The 23248-nt window shown below is 37.7% G+C and overlaps 1 protein-coding gene across 3 annotated transcripts in view; it reads right to left on the reverse strand.

Moving 5' to 3' along the window:
• Positions 1-23248, reverse strand: part of CB1H4orf17 (chromosome B1 C4orf17 homolog) — a 41208-nt gene that overhangs the window by 6364 nt on the left and 11596 nt on the right. For 2 of the 3 annotated variants that reach the window (XM_042982706.1, XM_042982704.1), the window contains exons 3-6: positions 21240-21449; positions 18621-18685; positions 7016-7159; positions 6400-6456 (exon numbers count right to left, since the gene is read on the reverse strand). In XM_042982706.1, the coding sequence (XP_042838640.1) occupies positions 6400-6456; positions 7016-7159; positions 18621-18685; positions 21240-21449 (476 nt within the window). The remainder of the gene's footprint in view (positions 1-6399; positions 6457-7015; positions 7160-18620; positions 18686-21239; positions 21450-23248) is intronic. The other variant, XM_042982705.1, reaches the window with a different exon arrangement.

The raw sequence follows: 23248 nt of genomic DNA on the forward strand, positions 1-23248 counted from the left end.
TAATGCTGCAATGAACATAGGGGTGCGTACATCTTTTTGAATTACTGTTTTCATTTTCTTTGGGTAATGGAATTACTGGATCATATGGTATTTCCAATTTTTAATTTTTTGAGGAAACTCCATACTGTTCTTCACAGTAGCTGCACCAATTTGCATTCCCACTAACAGTGTACAGGCATTCTCTTTTCTCCACATCCTCACCAGCACTTGTTATTATTGCCTTTTTGATACCAGCCATTCTGACAGGTGTGAGGTGATATCTCATTGTGGTTTTGATTTGCATTTCACTGATGATGAGTGATACTGAGCACATTTCCATGTGTCTATTGGCCATCTTTGGAAAAATGTCAATTCAGATCCTCTGACATTTTTTTAAATGTTTATTTATTTTTGAGAGAGAGAGAGAGAGAGAGAGAGTAGGGGAGGGGCAGAGAGAGAGGGAGACAGAATCTGAAGCAGGCTCCAGGCTCTGAGCTGTCAGCACAGAGCCCGATGGGGGGGCTCGAACTCATGAATGTGAGATCATGACCTGAGCTGAAGTCGGATGCTTAAGCAACTGAGCCACCCAGGCACCTCCCTCTGCACATTTTTTTAATAATATATTGTTACCAAATATGTGCCTGACACATTTACATAATACTTTTTCTCCAACATTTTTAAGCCATGTGCTCTTTGTTTTTTTGTTCATTTGTTTTTAATGTTTATTTATTTTTGAGAGAGAGGGAAAGAGAAAGTGGGGGAATGACAGAGACAGACACACACACAACAAACAGAGAGAGAGAGAGAGAGAGAGAGAGAATATCACAAGCAGGCTTCACATGGAGCCTGACATGGGGCTCGATCTCACAACTGTGAGATCTTGACCTGAGCCAAAATCAAGAGTTGGATGATTAACACGTGCCCCTCCTCTGTCAGTTTTGTAACTGCATTGTTTGGCTTTTTGGTGTTGAGTTGTATATGTTCTCTATATATTTTGGATATTAACCCTTTATTGGATATACATTTGCAAATATATTTTCCCATTCATTAGGTTGCCTTTTTGTTTTGTGGATGGTTTCCATTGCTGTGCAAAAGCTTTTTATTTTGGTGTAGCCCCAGTAGCTTATTTTTGCTTTTGTCTTTTGCTTTTGTCCTCCTTCCGTGAGGAGACATATCCATAAATATATTGCTAAAGCCAATGTCCAAGAGATTACGGCCTATGCTTCCTTTTAGGAGTTTTATTATTCCAGGTCTCACATTTTGGTTTTTAATCCATTTTGAGTATATGTTTGTCTGTGGTGTAAGAAAGTGGCCCCGTTTCTCTGTTTTTCATGTTGTTATCCAGTTTTCCCAATACAATTTGTTGAAGAGACTGTCTTGTTCCCATTGTATATTCTTGCCTCCTTGGTCATAGCTTGACTGGCCATATAAGAATGGGTTTATTTCTGAGGCGCCTGGGTGGCGCAGTCGGTTAAGCGTCCGACTTCAGCCAGGTCACGATCTCGCGGTCCGTGAGTTCGAGCCCCGCGTCAGGCTCTGGGCTGATGGCTCGGAGCCTGGAGCCTGTTTCCGATTCTGTGTCTCCCTCTCTCTCTGCCCCTCCCCCGTTCATGCTCTGTCTCTCTCTGTCCCAAAAATAAATAAAAAACGTTAAAAAAAAAAAAAAAAGAATGGGTTTATTTCTGGCTCTCTATCCTGTACCATTGATCTATGTATCTATTTCTGTGCCAGTACCATACTGGTTTGATTACTGTAGCTATGTGATATGTCTTGAAATCTGGGATTGTGTTATACCTCCAGATTAGTTATTTCCCAAGATTGCTTTGACTATGCAGTGTCTTTTGTGGTTCCATAAAATTTTAGTATTATTTGTTCTAGTTCTGTGAAGAATGTTTTTGGTATTTTGATAAGGATTGCAATGAATCTGTAGATTGCTTTAGGTACTATCGACATTTTTAGCAATATTAATTCTTCCAATCCATGAGCATAGAATATCTTTCTATTGTTTTTGTCAATTTCTTTCATCAGTGTCTTATAGTTTCAGAGTATAGCTCTTTCACCTCCTTGGTTAAATTTACCCCTAGGTATTTTATTATTTTTGGTGCAATTATAAATGGGATTGATTTCTTAATTTCTTTTTCTGTACCTTGTTATTAGAGTCACGGGTGATTTTTGTATGTCAATTTTGTATGCTGTGACTCTACTGAATTCATTGATTAGTTCTAATAGTTTTTTGGTGGAGTGTTTAAGGGTATATAGTATCATGCCATCTGCAACTAGTGGAACTTTTACTTTTTCCTTACCAATCTGGATGTGTTTTATTTCACTTCTTGCTGATTGCTGCCACTAGGACTTCCAGCACTACGTTGAGTAAAAGCGGTGAGAGTGGCCATCCTTGTCTTATTCTTGATCTTAGAGGAAAAGTTTCAGTTTTTCACCATTGAGTATTTTGTTAGCTGTGGGTTTTTCATATGTGGCCTTAATTACATTGGGGTATGTTCCCCAATGTAGTTTTGTTGAGAGTTTTTAATCACAGATTGATGCTGTATTTTGTCAAAACCTTTTTCTGAATCTATTGAGATGATCATATGGTTTTTATCCTTACTCTTGTTAATGTAATATATTGCATTGATTTGCAAATATTGAACAACCTTTGCATCTATAGAATAAATCCCACTTGATCATAGTGAATGGTCCTTTCGATGTGTTGTTGAATTTCGTTTGCTAATATTTTGTTGAGGAATTTTACATATGTGTTCACCAAAGATATTGCCTGTAATTTTTTTTTTTTTTTTTTTTTTTTTTTTTTTTTTGTAGTGCCTTTGTCTGATTTTGGCATCAGGGTAATGCTGGCCTCATAAAATGAATTTGGAAATTTTCCTCCCTATTTTATTTTTTGGAATAGTTTAAGAAGAAAAGGTATTAACTCGTCTTTAAATGTTTGGTAGAATTAATCTGTGAAGCCATCTGGTCTTGGACTTTTCATTTGTGGGGAGATTTTTTTATTACGGATTCAATTTTGTTACTAGTAATCAGTCTGTTCAAATTTTCTGTTTTTCTTCCTGGTTCAGTTTTGAAAGATTGTGTGTTTCTAGGAATTTATCCATTTCTTCTACATTATCCAATTTGTTGGCGTATAAATTTTCACAGTATTCTCATATAATTTTTTTGTATTTCTGTGGCGTCAGTTGTTATTTCTTCTCTTTCATTTCTGATTTCACTTATTTGAATCCTTTCTCTTTTTTTCTTGATGAGTCTAGCTAAAGGTTTATCAACTGAAATGTTTCTTGAAGTATTATTAATTCAACAGATATTTGTGTTTGTTATTGATCTAGATGCTGGAGATACAGAATTGAAATTAAAGGGCAGAAAAATCCACTGCCCTATATTGAACTTTGTTATATTATTAAGATTTTTGTCCTCAATAATGCAATATACTAGAAGAGAGTATAAATTGGCTCCTAATTTCACAATAAATCAATGGCCATGGCAAAAAAAGAAAAAAAGCCCTATGGTATTCCCTAGGCCACTCTGCCTCTAATGGGTTTTTCATCAATATGGTGATCGCACATTGCTCCCAGCTTCTTCTAATTTATAGATCTCTCAGTGGTCAACTTTGAGAGAATATAGTTCTCCTTTCAGTGAGAGGAAGTAGAATATGTACTTTACGGAATCCTCCTGATTTCTTTTCATTGAGTTTTTTTCGATGGTACCTAATATATTGGTGGGTGAATTTGGTCTGCTAAATCCTGATTTTAGGATTTGAGGTTATAGATCTAGAGTAGCCCCTACTGAGGGCTAGAGTGCCCTACTCTCTTTTCAGGTGTGACTTTCTGGGGTTTCAGTTGAGTTCCTGGTGTGTTCAGTAAGGTCTCTCCACTCTGGCAGACCAGAACGCCAGCGTCTCTAAGCAATGTCCTACTTCCCACTAGCTCTCTTCTTCCAGGTCTCAGAATATCATCCTGTGCATATGTAACTTATACTGAACTAAAGACTTGTGGAACCCTATACAGATTTCTGGAGCTCATTCTCTCCACAGATTCCTCCTCTTTAGTATCTTATTTGTAAATTCCAGCCACTTCAGAGTCCCCAAGCTCTAAACTCTTTTTTCTCTACCTAGTGAAGCTGTTACTTCTGTTATTGTTCTGTTTAGGCTTCCCCCTCTCTGTGCCATGATTAGGAGTAAGCCCAGGCTGAAATCTAGGTTGAAAGTGGAGATCATCTCAATGGTTTCCCTTCTTTCTATCAACCATCATAAATCTACACTGTCTGTTGCCTAATGCTTGAAAATAGTTTGTTCGTGTATTTTTCCCAGTTATATAGTTGTTTACAGCAGGAAGCTAAGTCTTGGAATTAACCTAACATTTTGGAAGCACAGTACCTCCCTTGCAATTTTGCCTCCCCCTTCCAAATTAATTCTGCATATTGTATCTAGAGTGATTTTTCTAAAGTACAATCTGACCTTTTAATTCTTATACTTACAAAGTAATTTCAGTATAACTCAGTGTTTAAAATTTTACTCTACCTTCCCATAGTACTTCAGATGAATCTGAACATTTCAATATGGCTGATAATAGCCTTTATTTCTGGTCTCTGCATAAGTCTCCAACCTCATCTCTTGCAGCTTTCTCCCTGCACTCTGCATCAGCCATATTGTTTTTAATTCCTTGAATAAACAGTGCTCTCACCTCTTAGCCTTTAGATATGAAGGTCTCTCATCTGAGAATGATCTCTTCCATACTTCTATTCATCTTCTAATTATGTCTTAAACATTCTTTACGTTTCTTTCCCCTTGAAGACTCTCTCAGCTCCAAAATCTCCTCCTATATGTTCTTAACAACACCTGCACAATCTCTCTCATAACCTATGTGAGTGAAGGAATGAGCTATATCCCCAAACTCTAGTATTTTGTCATTGATATTAGATATTTGTAAAGTAAATGAATGTGTTTGGCAGACTTTTTGTGCCAATAGTAAAGAGACTTATTTCTATAAATTCGAGATTTTGAAGAGGAAATCTAAAAACAAGATATGAACAGACACAGAGTTCTGTTTTTCTTTTCCCGTAAAGTAATAATTGTAAAACCGTACAGTCTTTCATACACACGCTTGCACAAACATTTCTTGACTTCACGGCCATTCAGAGTTACCAGCTTGGATAGTAGGAAATTGGAAGATATTTCAGTTTTTTTTTTTTTTTGAAAGCATGGAAGGTTGGAATACCACCAAGATGAGATTTATTTTTAGGACTCATTTATACAAGCCAAAAAACTTGGGTAAGACCTATTTTCTCACTTTACTCCCTCTCTTTTCATTTATTTAACAAATAGCCACGAACTCTTAGATAAAATGCCATGCTGTGTGTGCCAGTTAATAGTTTTCAAGCAAAGTGATGAGTGCTGAGGAATCAGTTGTGAACAAGATAGGATGCCTTCTTTCAAAGAGTACATTTTAGTAGATTTTGTATTAATGTCCAGTTAAGTCAAAATCTGTGAGGTAGAAGATGCATTTGAGAGGAAGGCTTTTTAAATAGATGCCCAAAAGCCCAGTTCTATAAGATCATGTTGCTGGTCTATTATTTGGTGTGCATAAAGAAGGAAGACAGTCTTACTAAAACTGTACTCAGTTTATCATTTGGTTGAGTTGAGGACCTATATAGTTAGCTGATTTTCTATAGTTCCACTTTGATCTTGGTAGAACTTTTCTTTTTAATGTTTATATTCAACATTCAATAAATACTCACTTAATAATTACTAGGTGCCCAGCACTTATCTAGGCACAGAAGATAAAGCAGTAACCAGACAGCTGAGTATGAGATCCATAAGACTTAAATTTTGGTGTGAGTGGAGCAAGGAAGCAGAGACAGTACTGAAACAGATAAATAGAAACATATCACATAGGGCATGCGTTATGCAAAAAATAACAAAGAGTAATAGTATAGAGAGTGACTAGGTAGTGACTTTGGATGGTCAGGGAAAGTATTTTTAAGTGATATTTAAACTGAGACTTTAATGAGTAGAAGGTGACCACTGAGAGGATCAAGGAGAGGGAAAGTCCCTAAGGGTGGAAATGAGCGAATTTTAGAGGATCTATGGTGCCAGACGGTAGTGAGTAGACAGACAGTGATTCTGAAGACTCTATATAAATAGAAAGTCTTTAGCCAGAATCATCAGGAAATCATGTATCACCGCAATGCATGTCTTCAGATACTCTATCCTCTTCTCCTCCCTTCCTTTTATTTTCCTTCCCAATTTTAATCATCAGCATAATTATACCCAATGCCACTGTTATGCTTTATTTTTAAAATAGTTCCTTATCAGGATTATTCAATAATAACCCTAATAACATGCTCTGCTATTTGTAATCGCTACTACAGACTTATTTATAACTGCTATCAAAGTCATCATTACAGTATTTTCACCTTTAATTTATTGTAGTGAGTCTTATGGCGAGGCAATGTGGAGGTTACCAAAAGGATCTAAAGAAGGAAAACAGATACCAGCTGATTGGTTTATTCTTGATTATATGTCATTCTCAGAGATAATTGTGGCTGGAAAGAACCTTCCAGTAGTCTGATATGACATATTACTATAAATATAACTAAGTTTATAACCCCAGGCAGAGTAGGTTTGAGGAAACAGTTTTCCACAGATAAGAGAGAGATGGATGTTGATTGGAGGAATCTCTGCCTTAAAATATATACAGGAAATATATAGCTAATGGCAAGAAGTAGTTCCTTTCAAGCATTGGGAAGATGATAAAGAAAAACATGGGAAGAACAGGGCTGAGCTTGTTCAGCAAATGCCAAGTTCTTCATTATGCCTAAACCAAAGGTTAGGTTTCCATAACAGTGACGGGATTCCAGGGAGAAAACTGGAAATAAAAATAGAAGTAGGCCCTGGATTTCAGGCTAAGTGGTTTTAAATCAATTCAGTTGTCAAGGGGAGCCACTAAAGAGTTTTAAGGATGTTAGTAATGTGACTTTTTGTATGTTCATGCTGTTCCTAAGTTATGGATTTAAAAAATCTGCCTCTTACTTTGATTTCCTGATCCAGATAGTTTGGTATGCAAATGGTGTTCTCTTTGACGTCGGTCTTGGTACTCATCACCTCTGAAGAACAAGAGCCAGCAGTAGAGCATGCCTTTGGAGGTGACAGTGGCTTTTTTACCTTAATTTCTTCCTAAATCAAAGGCATAATATAATCAATATGCATTTGTATCCACTCACATTTTCTATGAAAGTTGAATATAAAATGAATGAGAAATATTGTAGCTAAATAAGAGGCATACATAAAAGTAAAGAGGGGTTAGTTTCAACCTTCCCTTAAAAATCTAACTATCAAATATTTTCATTTAGATACAGAACACATAGTGAGATATTATTTACTTTTGGTGAAGCCATTTTAAACCCTTGGTTTCAACCCTTGGTTAAACAACACGATAATAATTTTTAAATGTTTGATGTGTAACCTTTATTTATCTAGCTGCTCCAGATAACAACAAACTGATACCACATGAGATTTTCCGTTAAGTTAGGAAGATTTCTCTTTCATGACAGGAAGAAGACACTCAAAAGATTTCATGCAGTGTCTGTGAAGACACTACATGTTGTGAACTGCTGTCTCCTTGCTCTGCTGAACAGCAACTGAGAGCTAGAGAATTAGAGGTCAACTAAATTACTTCCCTTGATTAACTGGAAGAGGAAATAGAAAGGCTATTTTCTTGTTCTGGGAAGTAAATGTACTCTGAAATTTAGAATTTTTTAAAAAGGTTAGAAGAGCTTTAAGTTCAAGAAGAGTTATAGAAGCCTTAGATCTGTGTGCTTATTCTAAGAAAGGCTTTTAACCTTCAGAAGTGAGTGATATTTCAGACACAAAGACACAAGTGGCTGAATATGTCAACAACTGGGGTCTGTGATGATTGGAATTGATAGAACAATATTGAACTATTGACATTTAGTGAAAGTAAAGCCATACCGTATGTAGATGCATTCTTCTGTTAAAGTTTATTATATAAAAAGACTTCTTGTTTTAGGGAATAACAATATATATTTTTTTGGTTCAACTCCCACTGGACACAACTAAAAAGGCAGATTAAAATAAAAAAAAAATTAAAGCTGTCAAGGAGTGAATAAAGTAGGAATTAATAGGCCAACATAAAGGGCAAGTGAGAAGCCTGAGTTGTAGGGAGTACAGTAGCCATTTGTGGCCTGAGGTCATTGTCAGATCCTGAAGAGTGAAAACTTTTCTTGTGACAGCTTAAAAGGTCCTGAAAGCCTGAAAGACAAGACTCAAAGCTCAGGACCCAAATAAGGGCCAACACAGGACTACACCCTGAAGGTAAAGGTGACCTAGAAGTGCAATGGTCCTTGAAGAAATACAACCTGAGATCAAGCTTTGAACTTCATTTAAGTTGGTCTAGGGTGGTAAGGCGTCTGGGTTCCTACAGAAGCAAGCACCAAGTTCTCTTTGGAAAAAAGTCCTTTTGTCATAAGCTTCAGATTCCTACAAATAACTTTCATACATAATATCCAGCAGCTAAGTCATGAGGCAAAAAGAAATTATAGTGCAAATTAGAAAAAATTTTAAATTAATGCTGATAGCAAAAATTACAAAAGCAGTGAAAGCAGTCCTCAGAGAGGAATTTATAGCTAAAATATATATATCAGAAAGACCAAAGGTGTCAGATAAAGAACAATAAAATAAAGTACATGCATGGAAAGAAGGAAAAGGTAACATAAATTAACAAAATGGAAAAGAAAGATACAACATAGAGGATCTACAAAACCCCCCAAATTAATTCTTTGATATACTAATAAAATTGATAAACTTCTGTTGAAAAATGAAGACATAGATTAACAAAACTGAAAGGTAAAAGGGTACATCTTACAGATGTTGCATATATTTAAAATATAAGGTTATTATGTATACCATTATCAATAAATCTGAATGTTTCAATGCAATGAATAATTTCATAACCAAAATCACTTCAAGAAGAAATGGAAAACCTGAATAGTTCTATAATGAAATAGATTTCAAATCAAAGAATGTTATGAGGATTGAAATTAGTAATGTTATAATGATAAAAGGGTCATTTGATCAAAAGGACATAACAAACCCAGATAGTTATACTTCTAATAAGAGAGCTTCAAAATACAGGATTAAAAACTGATATAAGTACTGTGTGCTAACCAATTGTGCCACTGGGACTCCAAAAAAACTGATATGCATTAAAAGAGAAATATAGAAATCCACAACTATAGTCAGGGATTTCAACACCTCTTTCTCAATAAGTGATAGAGAAAAGCAGACAGCTAAATCAGTAAGGCTGTCGAAGACCTGAATGAGAGTATCAACCAACATAACTGATACTTATATTACAGTCTACCCAACAACAGCAGAGTGAGCATTCTTTTTATGGGTACATGGAAAATTGAGCTAGATTGACCATATTCTTGACCATATAACAAGGTTCAATAAATTTTAAAAGTTTCAAAGTTTACAAAGTATACTCTCTCACCACAATGGAATTAAATTAGAAACCAATCACATAAAGATATCTGTGACATCTCCAGATATTTGGAAATTAAATAACATAATTTTAAGTAACCAATAGGGAAGAAATTAAAAAGGAAATTAGGAAGTGTTTTAAACAGATTGAAAATGAAAACTCAACATTGTAAAATTTGGGGTATACAGCCAAAGCACTGTTTATTAAAAAAATTATATTAATACATGCTCATATTAGAAAGGAAAAATGTCTGAAATCAATGACCTAAGCTTTCATCTTATATAAAGACACAAATGAAAAATCAATAAAATAAACAAAAAAATCAAAATAAGTATCATCAACAAAATGAAAAGCTTATTCTCTTTAAAAATTTTTTTAAAATGTTTTATTTTATTTTTGAGAGAGAGAAAGAGCATGAGTGAGGGAGGGGAGAAAGAGGGAGACACAGAATCTGAAACAGGCTCCAGGCTCTGAGCTGTCAGCACAGAGCCCGATGCGGGGCTCGAACTCACAAACTTAGAGATCATAACCCGAGCTGAAGTCAGACGCCTAACTGACTGAGCCACCTAGGTGTCCCAAAAGTTTCTTCTTGGTTGGAGGGAAGATGGCGGCGTAGGAGGACGCTGGGCTCACCACACGACCTGCTGATCACTTAGATTCCACCTACACCTGCCTAAAGAACCCAGAAAACCGCCAGAGGATTAGCAGAATGGAGTCTCCGGAGCCAAGCGCAGACGAGAGGCCCACGGAAGAGGGTAGGAAGGGCGGCGAGGCGGTGCGCGCTCCACGGACTGGCGGAGGGAGCCGGGACGGAGGGGCGGCTCGCCGGCCAAGCAGAGCTCCCAAGTCTGGCTGGCAAAAGCGGAGGGGCCAGACGGACTGTGTTCCGACAGCAAGCGCAACTTAGCGTCTGGGAGGTCAGAAGTTAACAGCTCTGCTGGGAAAGCGGGAAGGCTGGAGGACAAAGGGAGGGAGAGCTGCTGAGCCCCCAGACGGCAGAGCTCAGCTTGGCGGGGAACAAAGGCGCTCGCCAGCGCCATCTTCCCCGCCCATCCCCCAGCCAAAATCCCAAAGAGAACCAGTTCCTGCCAGGGAACTTGCTCGCTCCGCGCAAACACCCAACTCTGTGCTTCTGCGGAGCCAAACCTCCGGCAGCGGATCTGACTCCCTCCCGCTGCCACAGGGCCCCTCCTGAAGTGGATCACCTAAGGAGAAGTGAGCTAAGCCTGCCCCTCCTGCCCCCGTGCACCTTGCCTACCCACCCCAGCTAATACGCCAGATCCCCAGCACCACAAGCCTGGCAGTGTGCAAGTAGCCCAGACGGGACACGCCACCCCACAGTGAATCCCGCCCCTAGGAAAGGGGAAGAGAAGGCACACACCAAGTCTGACTGTGGCCCCAGCGGTGGGCTGGGGGCAGACATCAGGTCGGACTGCGGCCCCGCCCACCAACTCCAGTTATACACCACAGCACAGGGGAAGTGCCCTGCAGGTCCTCACCACTCCAGGGACTATCCAAAATGACCAAACGGAAGAATTCCCCTCAGAAGAATCTCCAGGAAATAACAACAGCGAATGAACTGATCAAAAAGGATTTAAATAATATAACAGAAAGTGAATTTAGAATAATAGTCATAAAATCGCTGGGCTTGAAAACAGTATACAGGACAGCAGAGAATCTCTTGCCACAGAGATCAAGGGACTAAGGAACAGTCACGAGGAGCTGAAAAGCGCTTTAAATGAAATGCAAAACAAAATGGAAACGACGACAGCTTGGATTGAAGAGGCAGAGGAGAGAATAGGTGAACTAGAAGATAAAGTTATGGAAAAAGAGGAAGCTGAGAGAAAGAGAGATAAAAAAAATCCAGGAGTATGAGGGAAAAATTAGAGAACTAAGTGATACACTAAAAAGAAATAATATACGCATAATTGGTATCCCAGAGGAGGAAGAGAGAGGGAAAGGTGCTGAAGGGGTACTTGAAGAAATCATAGCTGAGAACTTCCCTGAACTGGGGAAGGAAAAAGGCATTGAAATCCAAGAGGCACAGAGAACTCCCTTCAGACGTAACTTGAATCGATCTTCTGCACGACATATCATAGTGAAACTGGCAAAATACAAGGATAAAGAGAAAATTCTGAAAGCAGCAAGGGATAAACGTGCCCTCACATATAAAGGGAGACCTATAAGACTTGTGACTGATCTCTCCTTTGAAACTTGGCAGGCCAGAAAGGCTTGGCACGATATCTTCAGGGTGCTAAACAGAAAAAATATGCAGCCGAGAATCCTTTATCCAGCAAGTCTGTCATTTAGAATAGAAGGAGAGATAAAGGTCTTCCCAAATAAACAAAAACTGAAGGAATTTGTCACCACTAAACCAGCCCTACAAGAGATCCTAAGGGGGATCCTGTGAGACAAAGTACCAGAGACATCACTACAAGCATAAACCATACAGACATCACAATGACTCTAAATCCGTATCTTTCTATAACACTGAATGTAAATGGATTAAATGCGCCAACCAAAAGACATAGGGTATCAAAATGGATAAAAAAACAAGACCCATCTATTTGCTGTCTACAAGAGACTCATTTTAGATCTGAGGACACCTTTAGATTGAGAGTGAGGGGATGGAGAACTATTTATCATGCTACTGGAAGCCAAAAGAAAGCTGGAGTAGCCACACTTATATCAGACAAACTAGACTTTAAATTAAAGGCTGTAACAAGACATGAAGAAGGGCATTATATAATAATTACAGGGTCTATCCATCAGGAAGTGCTAACAATTATAAATGTCTATGCGCCGTATACTGGAGCCCCCAAATATATAAAACAATTACTCAAAACATAAGCAACCTTATTGATAAGAATGTGGTAATTGCAGGGGACTTTAACACTCCACTTACAGAAATGGATAGATCATCTAGACACACGGTCAATAAAGAAACAAGGGCCCTGAATGATACATTGGATCAGATGGACTTGACAGATATATTTAGACCTCTGCATCCCAAAGCAACAGAATATACTTTCTTCTCGAGTGCACATGGAACATTCTCCAAGATAGATCATATACTGGGTCACAAAACAGCCCTTCATAAGTTTACAAAAATTGAAATCATACCATGCATACTTTCAGACCACAATGCTATGAAGCTTGCAATCAACCACAGGAAAAAGTCTGGAAAACCTCCAAAAGCATGGAGGTTAAAGAACACCCTACTAACGAATGAGTGGGTCAACCAGGTAATTAGAGAAGAAATTAAAAAATATATGGAAACAAACGAAAATGAAAATACAACAATCCAAACGCTTTGGGATGCAGCGAAGGCAGTCCTGAGAGGAAAATACATTGCAATCCAGGCCTATCTCAAGAAACAAGAAAAATCCCAAATACAAAATCTAACAGCACACCTAAAGGAAATAGAAGCAGAACAGCAAAGACACCCCATACCCAGCAGAAGAAGAGAAATAATAAATATCAGAGCAGAAATAAACAATATAGAGTCTTAAAAAACAGTAGAGCAGATCAATGAAACCAAGAGTTGGTTTTTTTTAAACAAAATTGATAAACCTCTAGTCAGGCTTCTCAAAAAGAAAAGGGAGATGACCCAAATAGATAAAATCATGAATGAAAATGGAATTATTAAAACCAATCCCTCAGAGATACAAACAATTATCAGGGAATACTATGAAAAATTATATGCCAACAAACTGGACAACCTGGAAGAAATGGACAAATTCCTAAACACCCACACTCTTCCAAAACTCAACCAGGAGGAAATAGAAAGCTTGAACAGACCCATAACCAGCGAAGAAATTGAATCGGTTATCAAAAATCTCCCAACAATTAAGAGTCCAGGACCAGATGGCTTCCCAGGGGAGTTCTACCAGACGTTTAAAGCAGAGATAATACCTATCCTTCTCAAGCTATTCCAAGAAATAGAAAGGGAAGGAAAACTTCCAGACTCATTCTATGAAGCCAGTATTACTTTGATTCCTAAACCAGACAGAGACCCAGTAAAAAAAGAGAACTACAGGCCAATATCTCTGATGAATATGGATGCAAAAATTCTCAATAAGATACTAGCAAATCGAATTCAACAGCATATAAAAAGAATTATTCACCATGATCAAGCGGGATTCATTCCTGGGATGCAGGGCTGGTTCAACATTCACAAATCAATCAACGTGATACATCACATTAACAAAAAAAAAGATAAGAACCATATGATCCTGTCAATCGATGAAGAAAAGGCCTTTGACAAAATCCAGCACCCTTTCTTAATAAAAACCCTTGAGAAAGTCGGGATAGAAGGAACATACTTAAAGATCATAAAAGCCATTTATGAAAAGCCCACAGCTAACATCATCCTCAACGGGGAAAAACTGAGAGCTTTTTCCCTGAGATCAGGAACACGACAGGGATGCCCACTCTCACCGCTGTTGTTTAACATAGTGTTGGAAGTGCTAGCATCAGCAATCAGACAACAAAAGGAAATCAAAGGCATCCAAATTGGCAAAGATGAAGTCAAGCTTTCGCTTTTTGCAGATGACATGATATTATACATGGAAAATCCGATAGACTCCACCAAAAGTCTGCTAGAACTGATACATGAATTCAGCAAAGTTGCAGGATACAAAATCAATGTACAGAAATCAGTTGCATTCTTATACACTAACAATGAAGCAACAGAAAGACAAATAAAGAAACTGATCCCATTCACAATTGCACCAAGAAGCATAAAATACCTAGGAATAAATCTAACCAAAGATGTACAAGATCTGTATGCTGAAAACTATAGAAAGCTTATGTAGGTAATTGAAGAAGATATAAAGAAATGGAAAAACATTCCATGCTCATGGATTGGAAGAATAAATATTGTCAAAATGTCAATACTACCCAAAGCTATCTACACATTCAATGCAATCCCAATCAAAATTGCACCAGCATTCTTCTCGAAACTAGAACAAGCAATCCTAAAATTCATATGGAACCACAAAAGGCCCCGAATAGCCAAAGTAATTTTGAAGAAGAAGACCAAAGCAGGAGGCATCACAATCCCAGACTTTAGCCTCTACTACAAAGCTGTAATCATCAAGACAGCATGGTATTGGCACAAAAACAGACACATAGACCAATGGAATAGAATAGAAACCCCAGAATTAGACCCACAAACATATGGCCAACTAATCTTTGACAAAGCAGGAAAGAACATCCAATGGAAAAAAGACAGTCTCTTTAACAAATGGTGCTGGGAGAACTGGACAGCAACATGCAGAAGATTGAAACTAGACCACTTTCTCACACCGTTCACAATAATAAACTCAAAATGGATAAAGGACCTGAATGTGAGACAGGAAACCATCAAAACCCTAGAGGAGAAAGCAGGAAAAGACCTCTCTGACCTCAGCCGTAGCAATCTCTTACTCGGCACATCCCCAAAGGCAAGGGAATTAAAAGCAAAAGTGAATTACTGGGACCTTATGAAGATAAAAAGCTTCTGCACAGCAAAGGAAACAACCAACAAAACTAAAAGGCAACCAACGGAATGGGAAAAGATATTTGCAAATGACATATCGGACAAAGGGCTAGTATCCAAAATCTATAAAGAGATCACCAAACTCCACACCCAAAAAACAAATAACCCAGTGAAGAAATGGGCAGAAAACATGAATAGACACTTCTCTAAAGAAGACATCCGGATGGCCAACAGGCTCATGAAAAGATGTTCAACGTCGCTCCTTATCAGGGAAATACAAATCAAAACCACACTCAGATATCACCTCACGCCAGTCAGAGTGGCCAAAATGAAGAAATCAGGAGACTATAGATGCTGGAGAGGATGTGGAGGAACAGGAACCCTCTTGCACTGTTGGTGGGAATGCAAATTGGTGCAGCCGCTCTGGAAAGCAGTGTGGAGGTTCCTCAGAAAATTAAAAATAGACCTACCCTATGACCCAGCAATAGCACTGCTAGGAATTTATCCAAGGGATACAGGAGTACTGATGCATAGGGGCACTTGTACCCCAATGTTTATAGCAGCACTCTCAACAATAGCCAAATTATGGAAAGAGCCTAAATGTCCATCAACTGATGAATGGATAAAGAAATTGTGGTTTATATACACAATGGAGTACTACGTGGCAATGAGAAAAAATGAAATATGGCCTTTTGTAGCAACGTGGATGGAACTGGAGAGTGTGATGGTAAGTGAAATAAGCCATACAGAGAAAGACAGATACCATATGGTTTCACTCTTATGTGGATCCTGAGAAACGTAACAGAAACCCATGGGGGAGGGGAAGGAAAAAAAAAAAAAAAAAAGAGGTTAGAGTGGGAGAGAGCCAAAGCATAAGAGACTCTTAAAAACTGAGAACAAACTGAGGGTTGATGGGGGGTGGGAGGGAGGGGAGGGTGGGTGATGGGTATTGAGGAGGGCACCTTTTGGGATGAGCACTGGGTGTTGTATGGAAACCAATTTGACAGTAAATTTCATATATTAAAAAATAAATAAAAAAAAATTAAAAAAAAATAAAAATAAATAAAAATTTCCAGCCAAAAAAAAAAAAAAAAAAGTTTCTTCTTTTTTTTCATAATTTTTTTTGTAAAAAGCTTAAAAAAAGAACTTTCTTTTTGTAAAAATATTCTTTAAGAAAATCAATAAAAGTAACAAACCTAGCTAGACACATCAGGAAAAAAAGAAAACACAAATTCCCAGTGTCAGGAATGAGACACAAAACATGTCTACTGATCATAGAATCATTAAAAGGATATGTTATGAATGATCTCAGATCAGTAAATTCAACAACTTAGATGAAATGGACGAATTCTATGAACAATATAAACCACCAAAACTCACTAAAGAAACAGATAACCTGAATGGTCTAAATCTGTGAAAATAAGAAACTGAATTTGTAGTTAAAAATCTTGACTCAAAGAAAACTCCAGGCCCAGATGGCTTCACTGATGAATTCTACAAAACTTCTAAGGAAGAAATAACACCAATTCTACATTAAATCTCCCAGAATTTTAAAGAGAAGTTCCCAACTTATTCTAGGAAGCCAGTATATGCTCTATCAAAACCAGAAAAGACATTACAAGTAAACTACAAAATTGTATTCCTTATGAACATAGCCACAAGAATGTTAAACAATGTTTTATGAAATTAAATATATAAAAAGGTAACACATCATGACCAACTGAGTTTTTTTTCCCCTCAGAAATGCCAGGGTAGTTTAACATTTGGAAGTTAACCAAAACAATTCACCATATTAATGGATTAAAAAAGAAAAATATGATCATCTCAAATAGATGCAGAGAAAGCATTTGACAAAATCCAATTCCTATTTCTGATAAAAGCTTCAGGACACTAGAAATGGAAAAGAACTTCCTCAGCCATATAAAGGGCATCTGTAAATAAAGTAAACTGACATCATATTCAATGGTGAAAATATAAGCTTTTCTCCTATGATTAGGTGCAAGACATGGTTATCTGCTTTCATCACTTCTACTCAACATTGGGCTAGAGGTTAGTCTTTGCAATAAGACACAACAGAGAGATAAACATCATGTGGATTTGAAACTATGATAGGCGCGCCTGGGTGGCGCAGTCGGTTAAGCGTCCGACTTCAGCCAGGTCACGATCTTGCGGTCCGTGAGTTCGAGCCCCGCGTCAGGCTCTGGGCTGATGGCTCGGAGCCTGGAACCTGTTTCTGATTCTGTGTCTCCCTCTCTCTCTGCCCCTCCCCCGTTCATGCTCTGTCTCTCTCTGTCCCAAAAGTAAATGAAACTATGATAGAAAAATTTTAAATTTGGGTTTCATCAAACTTCTAAATTTTGGTTCTTCAAAAGTCACTGTTACAAAAAAAAGTAACCATCAGACTAGAAGAAACATTTACAAAATATATATGTGACAAAAGAATTTTTACCTAAAATATATAAAGAACCTTTAAAACTTCATAATAAAAAGTCCAGCAACCCAATTTACAATGTGGGCAAAGATTTGAACACACATTTCTCATAAAAATGCCATATAGGGATGGTAAGTAAGAACATGAAAAGACATCAACCTCACTAGTCATCAGGGAAATGCAAATTAAAACTACAATGAGATACCATTGGCTAATGAGATACCATTAGCCACTAGATTGGCTAAAATTATAAAATACTAACTATACTAAGTGTTGGCAGGATGTGGAGGAAAAGAAACATACACTGCTGGCAGGAATGTAAAATCGTAAAACCACTTTGGAAAAACACATTGGCAATTTCTTAAAAATTTTAACCTACACCTGCTATAAGACCCAATCATTCCACTTCTATGTATTTACCCAAGAGAAAAGAAAATATATATCCATACAAAGACGAGTACACAAATATTCATACAAGCTTCAGCAAAAATTGGAAACAAACTAAATGTCCATCAACGGGTGAACACGTATACAAATTGTGGGATACCCATACAGTTGAATATTTCTCAGCAATAAAAAGGAATGAATTACTGATGAACATAACAACATGGATGAATCTTAAAATATTGATGCTGAGTTAAAGAAACCATTTTTTTTTGTTTTTATTTAAATTCCAGTTAGTTAACATATGGTATAACATTAGTTTCAGGTGTGCAATATAGTGATTCAACACTTCCATAATCACCTGGCACTCATCACAACATATGCACTCCTTAATCCCCATCTCCTTTTTAACCAACCCCCACCCATCAGTTTGTTCTTTAGAGTTAAGAGTCTGAAGAAACCATATTTAAAAAAATAACTCATTATATGATTTCATTATATAAAAGCCTAAAACATTGTATGCTAATTTTGAGCAACAGCAGATAAATATTTGCATGTGGGAGGGCCAGGGCTGGGGTTTTGAGAAAACTTGTGGGAGTGGTTAGTATGTTCATTCTCTTGATTTCAGTGGTGGCTTCCCAGATGTGGATATATATTTGTCAAAATTCATCAAATTGTATACTCTAAATATGTGTATTTTATATTGTGTTAATTACACCTAAATAAAGCTTAAAGATACTATGAAATGTGCCTTTTCAGAAAGTTATGTGAAGAGAAGGAGAGGAAATGACAGAAGTCAAATTAAATAGGTAACTGTAAATAGTTGTTTCTTTACCTTTTTAATTGCTAAGGGATTCTCACTGGAAGTTTTGAAGCACTCCCTGATTTTTCTGCAGGGCTCTGAAATGATGACACAAAAATATATATTTAGATCAAACAGAAGAAAATTCTACCACATAACATATACATCAGTTGCTGAAATAAGTGAGAGTATATCTGGATTTTAATTAAAGTCAACTCAGGGATCTGTTGAAAAACTTGCAGGTAGAGTTATACCAGAATAATATAATAAAAGCATATTAAGGGGCGCCTGGGTGGCTCAGTCGGTTGAGTGTCCGACTTCGGCTCAGATCATGATCTCAGGGTTCGTGAGTTCAGGCCCCACATCAGGCTCTGTGATGACAGCTCAGAACCTGAAGCCTGCTTTGGATTCTGTGTCTCCCTCTCTCTCTGCCCCTTCCCCATATGTGCTCTGTCTCTCTCTGCCTGTCAAAAATAAAAAAAAAAAAACTAATAAAAATTTTTTTAAAGCATATTGATATTTACAAAACTAATTCAATGCCCAGGAAGATGATATAAAGAAAGACTAGAAGAATTTTCTTGATCCGGGTAAACTAATTTTTAAAAGTGCACATTTCATATAAAACATGTTTTTCTCTGTTTCCTGTCCATATAGCTGTCACTTTTCCTAATTAAAGAGATTATAGGTGTGCTGTTTGCCCTGTGGCCACAAGCAGAGGATGTGTATTGAGTTATAATTACATTTTTAATTATATTTCTTATTTCATCAGTCTCTCAACCTTACACATTTCATAGCATCATCTAACTAAATCACTTTAAACCATTTAAATATTTGCTTAATTTCATTTTGCATTAATTTAAATAAAGCTATATTCTCTGTAAATAATGCTATCATTTTACATAGTCAACAGAAACAATTTCTTAAGAGATGCAAAGATTTTGTGCATATTCCCAACAGTAACTGAATTCGTTAGTTCTAGCTGAAGAGAGAAAACCATTGTAAAGTTACCTCTCCAGAAGAGAACAGGAAGTAGGAAGAACAAAGTTATGGGTGGTGGTCTATTAAGGTAGTGTTCACTTCGGGGAAACAGAAACCACTCTATTTTAAGCAAAAATGTAAATAAGACAGGGAATGCGGTATTTGCAACATCACTGGAAGGGCTGGAGCAGTGAACTCTGGCGTTGACCCTCACAAATCACTTCAAGAACGTCTTGCACCTGGCCCACCAGGGGGCACAGCCTTTATGGGGGGGGGAGGGGAGAAGGGGAGTCAGGATGCCACTGACACTTGAGTTGCTGTCACATCACTGAGGCTAAAGATGAGGCACTGGAACATGCTGCAATCTGAAAGCCACCGTATCTGCTGACTTGGCATCTGACACCCATAAATCCAGCATCTGAACACTGGGATATTGCAGCAGGAAAACCCCATGTCTCCAGTCATGCTTGAGAGCAGACAGCAACCAAAACGATGACCTTAGCCCCACATCTGAAATATACATCTGATCAGGTGGCAACACTTAACTCCCATTAGGGGACTCTTGCAAACCTAACTGTTAAGTTTCTGGGTTTTATGGTATAGGAAGGAACACCCGACAGTAGGTGGAATGTGTGGGCTTTATTCTCTACTGCTAGTGGAAAGGAAGAGGAACTCTTTGAAAGGATGAAATGAGTTAGCAAGCGTGAAGACCTTAGAATGGAATCACATAGGAAGTACTCTACTAATGATGCCTCTTATTGTAGCTTTTTGAAAGACAATATTATTTTACCGCACTATACCAAAACAATCTCAGGTGCCCTGAAACTTTTAATAATGGCAGGTAACTGTACAGGACAAGAGAAGGAGAACTGGAAGCAATTTCCAATACCCAGAGTTCCTTCTATTTTACCTAGCCCTTTAGATTTTGCCATGCTGTGCTTTTTAAAATATGATAGTGCAGGATGTACAACACTGTGATTTGATATATGTATATATTGCAAAATGATCACCACAGTTAAGTGTAGTTAACTATCACCTTGCAAAATTATCAATATTTTTCTTGTGCTGAAAAATTTTACATCTACTTTCATAACTTCCAAATATACAAGACAGTATTGTGAACTATAGTCATCACGGTGTTCTGTTGATTAATCCCTTTTCATTTCAATTCAATAAACATTATTTAATTAATTAAAAATTTTTTTACTGAAGATCAAACGCTGTACTGGGACCTGGGGAGATACCAAGGATACCAGAAACACAGAAGGGAATAAGCCTGGTCCCTGACCTTCAGGAGCTGGCCATCCAGCAGGGAGAAATGTAAACATGTAATTCCATCCCTACTGCATTTCCCTGACTCACTTTTTGTCTGCAGTAGGTTCCCTATCATGTTGGGTAAACATTCATTTTCAGTATCTCTTAAGCTACTTTTGTTGGAATTAGAGACTAGAACCACACCAAATATGTCTTGGGCTACTGAAATGAGATTAGAAGAATAAAAAAATTTTATAATGAATAACCTGTTTCACAGTGGGAAATCACTGCAGCTATGTTGGCTGCTATATTTTAAAATCGCTGCAGTTATATTAGCAATCATACAGACTATCCCCCCTACCACCTCTGGTTGTTTGCAGGAGACCTCAGGAAAGATTTCATTAGCCGCAAGGGACTCACCAGAATGAGGCCGAGGGGGCATTTTGATATGGTTTGGGGCCGGTGTGACTTCTCTGACAGGACTCTCCAGGGTCGCAGTGCTGGGTGGGTAACCGCATTTGGCAAATGGTGTCTCATCCTTCTCTAAGTGGTTGAACTGGCCAACACCCCACAATGTTCCCAGTGAGTTCTCATCATCATTCACAGTACAGATGGGAATGTTATTCAAACCTAGTTGAGTAAGGATAAAAAGACCAAAAAAAAAAAAAAACCAGATTAGGTTTCTGGCAGGTTTTCTCTGAATGATCAGTAATTTCCCAATTCTATATTAAGTGTATATAAGATGTCAGACTCCAAATCGTATGAATGAATGCTAGGTGGATATTCTTTGAAAGTCAGTGTAGCAAATTATGTTAGCAATACATGCTTCCTTGAAATGTTCTGCCATCTCGTTAGCCTTGAGAACCAAGCTCACATCTTTGATCTTAGTCTGAGAGTCAAGTGGAATAAATAGATCTGCCTCTATCCCAGACAGACGCTTCATTTCCCAAGTTTTGATAATGACCAAGCGGGATTATGATAGCCCTTTTCATGAACAGTACATTTAGACGTTTGAAAGCATCCAAAATGTCTCAATATAATAAGGCCTCCTAAAAGACATACACTGGCTCTTTTTTCGTACTGGCAAAAGATATAGACAGCTGTGTAAGCTAGGAACAGGAGGCAGGAGGAGGTAGATTATGAGCGAGGTAAGGAAGGAAAAAGCAGTGCAAAGCAAACTCCTTCCTCATGTCCAAGGCTTCTAGGCTCCTTCACTCTCCTGTAACAGCTATTTGCTTCTGGGTCATATATCGAATTATAGACATATCTTCTTTTCCGTGTAAACACTATGTCATGACGTGTCGGACAGTTTAGGAAATGAGGGTGTACAGGACATTGCTCGATGTTAATCCGTGAATTGTGAGAGATAGTAATAGGCAGCTGTCTTGTTTCCAAGAAGTTGCACAAGAAGCTTCTGGATAGTGTTGTTTTTTTGTTTTTTGTTTTGGTTTTTGTGCCCATTTTCTTCTAAATTTCCTTCTAGTACTATCAGTCCCCCCTTCTTACCTATCTGCTCAAATGACATCATAAAGGTCTTTGCTGAAACCCCTGTCTGAAATGCACCCCTTCACACTCTGTTCCGTTATGCCTTTTTATTTTTCTCATAGCATTTGTCCCTTGTCATATCTGTTTGCACATTGCTGGGCTGAGCTGTCCTAGAGTGTAAGCTTCATGAAAGCATGGATTTTGTGCGTTTGGTTTGCTACTCTATTCCCAGTGTCTAGAATAGTGCCTGGCACAAAGTAGGTGCTCTATGATTATTTATCAAATGAATGAATAACACAGCCAAATATAAAGCTTTTATTTAGTCTGATACTTAGAACTTTACTGATAGTAACTGGTTCCATATAGAAATGAGAATAACATTTTTAAAGATAGCATCACATCTTACCATTTTATCTTAAACACCTGAGATAGTGATTGGCCCAGGTGTATGGTGAAAAACTGCCTACCAAATGAAATAAATAAAATATTAACATGAAGACAAATCAAGGGGAAAATCCTTATTTTCTCTGCTATCTCCTTTAATTAAAAAATGGTGATACATAATACGAAAGAATTCAGATTCTATCTATCCAACAGTTGGGAAAGAACTACCCAGAAATGTAGAAAGTGGAAGGGCACTAAAGTGGTTTCAGAGTCAAATGGGACAATATTAAATGATTTAAAGCTAGTCAGGGAAATGTAAAACTCAACCCAGCAGTGAAGAAGATTAGGACAACATTGGTGGGAGTTTCATTAACTGCTTTGAATATACAGGAGAATTAGGTTATGGAGTTTTGGGCCTAGGAATGACCAGCTCCCCCTATAGGGCATCAAATTTCTGTTACCTTTGTAATTATGAGGGACTCACCTTGTGGGAGAGTGTCACCAGAAGATTCAAATATCACATTCCTATCTAATTTTCTAATATGCAGCCCCAGTTTAAT

This window comes from Panthera tigris, chromosome B1 (assembly GCF_018350195.1).
Source record: "Panthera tigris isolate Pti1 chromosome B1, P.tigris_Pti1_mat1.1, whole genome shotgun sequence".
Taxonomy (NCBI): domain Eukaryota; kingdom Metazoa; phylum Chordata; class Mammalia; order Carnivora; family Felidae; genus Panthera; species Panthera tigris.